This window comes from Acyrthosiphon pisum, chromosome A1 (genome assembly GCF_005508785.2).
Source record: "Acyrthosiphon pisum isolate AL4f chromosome A1, pea_aphid_22Mar2018_4r6ur, whole genome shotgun sequence".
Classification (NCBI taxonomy): Eukaryota; Metazoa; Arthropoda; class Insecta; order Hemiptera; family Aphididae; genus Acyrthosiphon; species Acyrthosiphon pisum.
In genome coordinates this window covers 62,545,097-62,552,392 of record NC_042494.1, presented here as the reverse complement: position 1 = coordinate 62,552,392, position 7,296 = coordinate 62,545,097, and the positions used below count along the sequence as shown (strand labels likewise).

At 27.5% G+C, this 7,296-nt stretch overlaps 2 protein-coding genes across 2 annotated transcripts in view; one reads left to right on the top strand and one right to left on the bottom strand.

Moving 5' to 3' along the window:
• The window catches only part of LOC107884997 (cuticle protein 19), a 242,218-nt gene that overhangs the window by 20,459 nt on the left and 214,463 nt on the right, over positions 1-7,296 (bottom strand). The window lies entirely within an intron of this gene.
• cp23 (cuticular protein 23) lies at positions 4,685-5,833 on the top strand. The gene is given in 2 exon segments (NM_001162295.1): positions 4,685-4,758; positions 4,895-5,833. Coding segments are annotated over 2 exon segments (804 nt in total). The 5' UTR covers positions 4,685-4,746; the 3' UTR covers positions 5,687-5,833.

The window sequence follows — 7,296 nt, the reverse complement described above, 5'->3', positions numbered from 1 at the left end:
TTTTAAATTTTCAATTCTTAGATACAAAAATTGAACATTTTATAAATTAAAATTTAATAAATTTTGTCAAAATTGATCTTTAATGCTTATAAAAAAAAATTGTGCCTATGTATTTTTAATATTTTTCAACTGATATTGTAACAATATATCAGGAGCTTTGTATTAAATTTATACACTTTTTGGCCCAACAGATAAAACTTTATTGATATTTATAGAAAAAAAACTAAAAAAATTTAAAACTGAAAATGTCCGTAAACAGCTCAAAAAGAGTCAAAATATTTTCAAAATTTTATGGTGTATAGGAAATGCTAATATAAACATTCAGTAAAATGTTCATGTATCTGCAGTTATTCGTTTTTGAATTACAACAAAATAAGGAAATCGCTACATGAGTAATCGAGTGAATATCCAATGTTGTAAAAATTTGAATTTCAAACGATCATAAAAATTTAATTTGACTTCCTCATAGATATTTTTTGTTTGATAAAGGTAGATAATCTTATAAGGAATCTTGTATTACATTTTCATATCTTAGATTTAAAAAGAAAATTTTTTATGAATTTCTAACTTGAAATAATTTGCAAATTTTCGTGATTTTTCCGTATTTTGTTATTTTTTGAACTTTAAGTGCTTATAAAAAAAAACTGTGACTAACGATTTTTAATATTTTTCATCTGCCTTTGAAACAATATACTAGGAGCCTTAATAAGTACTTATAAGTACCTGACGAAAATATGACATCAGAAACTTAAAATAAATATTTGAATATTTGAATATTTATATTTGAAACTACAAAATTTGACAAAAAATCAAAACGTAATATTATATTATCCCAGACAGCATTTTTTTGTTTAATAATATTATAATCACGAATAATATTAGTATAACGTTATTATAATACGATTATAATATTATCGTATAGTGGGATGTATATGGCTTACAAACAATAATTATTTGTAAGCTATAATAATTTAAATAGAATGCAGTAGTAAACTACTATAGTAACTCATTGAATAACAATTTAGTCGTCACTCGTCAATACTTACATGATATTTAAGTAATTGTTCGAAAGTAGTTGAGCCAACCTTGGATTATAATTTACCTACCTACTCAGAACAGTTTACCTATATTTAAACAGTTCATTATTCAATAGTTGCGTTCCAAACTTTAAACTTTAACCATTGTTAACCAACAATTTATGTTGTGATAACTTTTCAAAATAGTATGTTCATCACAAAGATGATTTACAATAAAGGAAAATGGTTTCATTAATTTAAATTACTCAATTTATTTATAGGTTTATTTTTTGTGTATGTTCCACCTTTCTCAGCAACAACAAATATTCAATATAATTAAATAGTTTTAAAATTTGCATATTCCCTATACTATTAGGTACCTATACTATATTATTACTTAATAGGTAATATTTTGACTGATAAAAAGCAAAAAAAAAAACTAAGGGTGTGGTGTACACTATGGAATAATCGACAATCATAGTTATAGAACGCCCACGCGTCAATGTTCCTCTGATCATTTAACAATAAAATATTTAATTTGAATTAAAATTTATTTTATTTTATGTCTTATTTGTACTTCACTAAAATAATATTATTAGTAGTTATTAATAATTAGTAATTAGTTATTACCAATCAAAATATACAATCGATTATGGATGACGCTAAACCATGATAAAGATAATTTATAAAACCTTATGCTTGTTTCGAAAAGTTTGTTGGAAGTTTACGTCGTTGGTAATTAAAAATGTCTATACAAAACAATTAATAAATAGACATCAGAGGTTTCAGTAACATTATTGATTGAAAATATACTTGGAGGTATAAACTATCTGAATAAGCTGTTATTTGCTAAACTAGCACTAAAAAAATAAGTATAGGTCAGTGGTGGCAAATTATTTTGAAGCTACGTGCCAAAAATTACCTTTTTTTTTTATTATTCTAGTGTGCCATTAAATTATGAAATGAAGTACCTATAAACTGAGGTACATATTATAATCCTAACGATTATTCAATTTTATATGTAGTCTGTACATATTAGTATATACATTGTGATATTACTTATTATTAAAAATAAAAATAATGGAGGTATATTATATTTATATAATATTAATATTTTAAATTTTCGGGGGCACTCAAAATTGTTTTGCATGCCACCTCGGGCACGCGTGCCATGGATTTGCCATCCGTGGTATACCTAGGTACTGCAAATGATGACGTAATATAACTTTTTACTTTTGGCTAAATATCTAATAATTTATTGGTTCATGATTTAGGTACTTATGGAATATATTATTATATATTGCATTTATATTTCGATCAACATTTATAAATTGTAATATTTTTTTTTTTTTTTTTTATAAAAATCTTAGTTCATTAGGTACTTACTTATTATTGTTATTAGTCATTAGTCATTACTTTACCATGAATCACAATATATATTCATAATATTTAATAATCACCTTACCACTCTCATTCTTTTATTTTATTAATTATATGTATCTCTTAAAATTGTATAATCTAGCTTCTGAAGTTTCTCAATGTCACTATTTGATATGTCTGTTAATAAATAAATATAGAAAGTTATTATATTTTTACCATGAATCACTTTTAAGTATTAATGTTTTTGGAAATATTTTTTCCTATGGTTTCAAGTCGTTATAAAACAACTTATTTTTTTAAAAATTATATTTTTTTTTCCTTATAATATACATTTTTTAAGTTTATTACTTTTTTGAATGACAAAATACAGTTTTAATTTAATCATAAAAACAGAATACTTTTCTAAAAATGTTGATACATAAAAATCAAATATATGACTTATGAGTTTTTTTTTTTCAGTTAGTAACCGACGACGCCACGGGAACTGCTTTCGCAATACTTCCGCGAAAATGACTTATGAGTTATAAGTATTTAAAGTATGGTTGATTGGAGTACAGGACCAACATTTTGCGGGGTAACAGCGTACCATTCCACTCATAAACTACTCGTCCTAAATTCGATTTTTATACATCGAAATACTCAGAAAAATATTCTGCTTTGAAGATTAAATTAAAACTGTATGCTGTCATTCAAAAAAGGAAAAAAACATTATAATGATACAAAATATTAAAAAAATAGTTTAAATACATTTTTAAATAATGAGGGGGGGTTCGTGATATTAAAAGAATCACACTGTATACATATAATGTAAGTATTTGCGGTACCTATTTATGATTATATTGAACAAATAATGCATTCATGTGATCTATGAATATTTTTTATATATTATATTCATAATTATTTTAAATATGTATCAATATTTTATTTGATTTGCACAAACTATATAATGACATAACATAATATGATATTATATTTATCAATATTTATTATTTACAGACAAATTCGAAATCATTGAAACAATCAATTGATTACCTACAATAGGTACCTATTATAGGTATTATAATTTTTAATACTCCCTTGAAAATATAATATGTAATATATATATATGTATTAACATCTAATGGTTCTCTAATACACTACAGTTATCCAACAAAATTTAACACGGACCTCTGATATTTCTGCATTCAGTTTACAATCCATACAAACTTTATTGCCCAACATTTATCTTTTTCAACCTTAGATATTATATCAAAATGATATAAAATATTAACTTTCATCCTTTAAGAGCCATTATATTTATCTTGCTATCCGAACCTAAAAATTATATAGCAATAGAAACACGAATTACGTATTTTAGTAATGATAACTTCTTAGTTTACTTAAATTCTTTATTAATTTACTATGATACATACCTAACATTACTGTTTGTTGTACAATATATTATGTAGTTATAATATGCTTTTTTCTAACTAAATTTATATTATTAGAATAAGTGTCTCAATAGCAATATTATTAATAATGATTAATTCAGTTTAATTATTTTATAAGTTGAATAATCTCCACAAATTTACAATCAATAATCAAGTTTTTTTTATTTTTCATGAATAATATATACAAAATCTTTCCTTAAATTGCATAAATGAGGTAAAGAAAGGTGGATAATATTTAAATTAAATATAACCAATTTTATTTAGAATTGCGTTTTGAAATCAATATTCAGATTTTACACATAAATGAAAACCGATAGGATCTAGAAAAAAAATTGAAACTGGTTATGATAAGGATACAATTTTATTTGATTGGTTTGACATTGTAATGATAAATTGTTTTATGTTTAATATTACGATATAGAAAATAATCAACCTATCATTAATTTTTTTTTTGCAACACGTTTTATATAAATAAGTATATTTTCATCGATAAGTAAGTAATACATAATATAATTATTAATATATTTAAGAAAATCCACTAAGAAAATCGCAATGAAAACCCATTTTGGTACATTTTTCGTATAATTGCAAATATTATGTTTGAAAATAATTTTCAGGGAAGTAGAATAGTTCAAAATGACTAAGTGTTATCATTAAACTGGAAAGTATAATTTATTTAGAGGGCGGTAGCTACAAAAGTGTTAAAATACTAAAAATTTAATAATATATTATATACAACCGGTTACAATCAGACATAATCTGCGTTTATCTAATTACTAATTATGGTATGTATATCTGGAAGGGAAGTAATCACGACATTCTTTTTGCTTAAATACGGATAATCAGTAGTGATTTGCTATCAGTTTCAATCCACAGAACCAAGCATACACACCACAGTTCAAAAATAAAACACCGACAAAATGGCAGCTAAGGTATTTAGATTTTGTTCAATAATAATTTGATTTCAAGCAGTCTATTACAACTCTTAAATTATTTCAAATTTTTAGTTAGAAATTATGCATTAAATTTTATCCGGTAATATAATGTGTTATTATATGGATATTTCAGATGATCATTTTCGCAGCCTGCGTGGCCGCCGCACTCGCCGACTACTCCGCCCCGGCTTACCCAGCACACCACGCTTACGCCGCTGAACACTCAGCCCCGACCCCATACAACTTCGAGTACAGCGTAAGCGACCCACACACTTATGACGTCAAGAGCCAATCCGAACACAGCGACGGACACGGAAACGTCAAGGGATCGTACAGCCTTTTGGAAGCCGACGGTTCCACCCGTGTCGTCGAATACACCGCCGATGACCACAGCGGATTCAACGCTGAAGTCAAGAAAATTGAAGGACACGGACACGGTTACAGCGCACCCGCTTACAAAGCCGCCCCGGCTTACAAATCCGCACCGGCTGCATACGCCGGTCACTCTTACGCCGCCCCAGCTCACTCTTACGCTGCCCCTGCTGCATACGCTGCACACTCTTACGCCGCCCCGGCTGCATACGCTGGACACTCATACGCCGCCCCAGCTGCATACGCTGCACACTCTTACGCTGCCCCGGCTGCATACGCTGGACACTCATACGCCGCCCCAGCTGCATACGCTGCACACTCTTACGCCGCCCCAGCTGCATACGCTAGCCACTCATACGCCGCCCCAGCTGCATACGCTGCACACTCTTACGCCGCCCCAGCTGCATACGCTAGCCACTCATACGCCGCCCCTGCTGCATACGCTGGACACTCGTACGCTGCCCCAGCTCACTCTTACGCTGCCCCAGCCGCATACGCCGCACACTCTTACTCCGCCCCGGCTTACAAACCAGTTGCATACAAGGCATACTAATAATTTTCGTTTCAACAACTCAACAAATTCAATTTTTACAATGAGCTGCATTTTTTGTCATAGAAATCAGCTTTTTTGTTATTCGAACAACTGATCATGTATAATTTATTCAATCGATAAATATATAATAAAACATTTGAATTCTAATATGTTTTATTCTTATTTGTTTACTCAATAGAAATCTATAGTCTTTAATTCCTTTATACTTTCCCAATCTGCTCATAATATGATATGTTTATAAAATATGTGTAACAACAGTAGTTGTTGTAACTTTTTCGGAAATATAACCGAGGAGACTATTTAATGGGTTACAATTATAAGATCGAGTTATTTATTTATATAAATATTGATATAAATTAAGAATATACAATGAAGACTATCTGACAACTATTTATGTTTATATTTAACAGTTTTTCTTTATTCAATTTCTTTTCAGGTTTTTACTATGTGGATTATTACAACCAGATCTTAATACTTATTTAAAGCTCTAAAATTTATTTTATTCTTAATTATATAAAATATTATTTATTTAAAATCGAGGAAATAATTCAAATAATTTATAAGTATGTATATTTTAGTGATCAGTTCAACAGTTGTCGACATATTCGATTTGGTTTTTGGTGTAACTAATAATCAGCACTTAACCATAAATAATTTACACTAATTATGTATGCAAAAAATTTCTGGACATAGTATAATATCCAAAATATGAAGGCTATTTTTGCGGAATTTAGAGATTTGAAATTTTCAACGTTTATTTTTATAATGTTAAATGGTAAGTTATTGTTTATACCTAAGTAAAAATGTTTGGAAATTGAATATATTTCTCTAAATGTGTTTTTACATCAATGAAAAAATATATTAAATACATAATAATATTTCATATTTTTGAGTTTGAAGTTAACTAACCTAAATGTGAATAAAGTTAGTCAAAATCATAAAAATTTCAAATTTTATTATTTTGTAGCTAAAATGTGCAATTTATATTAGATCGAAAATGTAATAAGTACACAATTCTTTATAAACATTTTTAATAGAATTAAAAAAAATTATAACTTTTAATCGTTTTTGAACGATCATAGTGACCCCCTATAGAGCCCCCCTTCTCTTTCTCCCCTATTACTTATTTTATTGTATATTACAGATTATACATATTCTTGTTTTCCGATAAAAAAAAAAAAAACCACTTATAGTCGCTTACAGTTTATGGGCGGTTAATATTAACGTATTCAATTAGATAATCACATGTATGATGTATAATAGCAATTTATAATGATTTTTGATATTTTGTTAGTATTAAAAAAAGAGGTATTAACGGTAGAAACTTGAAACATTCCACCAAGGCTGGGCAAGTTAATGATTTTTTTTAACTCAGTTAAGTTAAGTTAAGTTAATATGCACCAATAACAAAAAGTTAAAAGTTAAAAGTTAATTTAACTATAGGTTAACTCAGTTAAGTTAAAAGTTAATACACAATTTTTGTTAACTTTTTATTAAGTTAAAAAAAAGTTAATTTGTTTATACAACGCTAACATACTTAATTTTTTCCAACCCAAAACTAAATTATAGACTATAGTGTTTATATTTTTATACAGTGTTTCCATATTAGT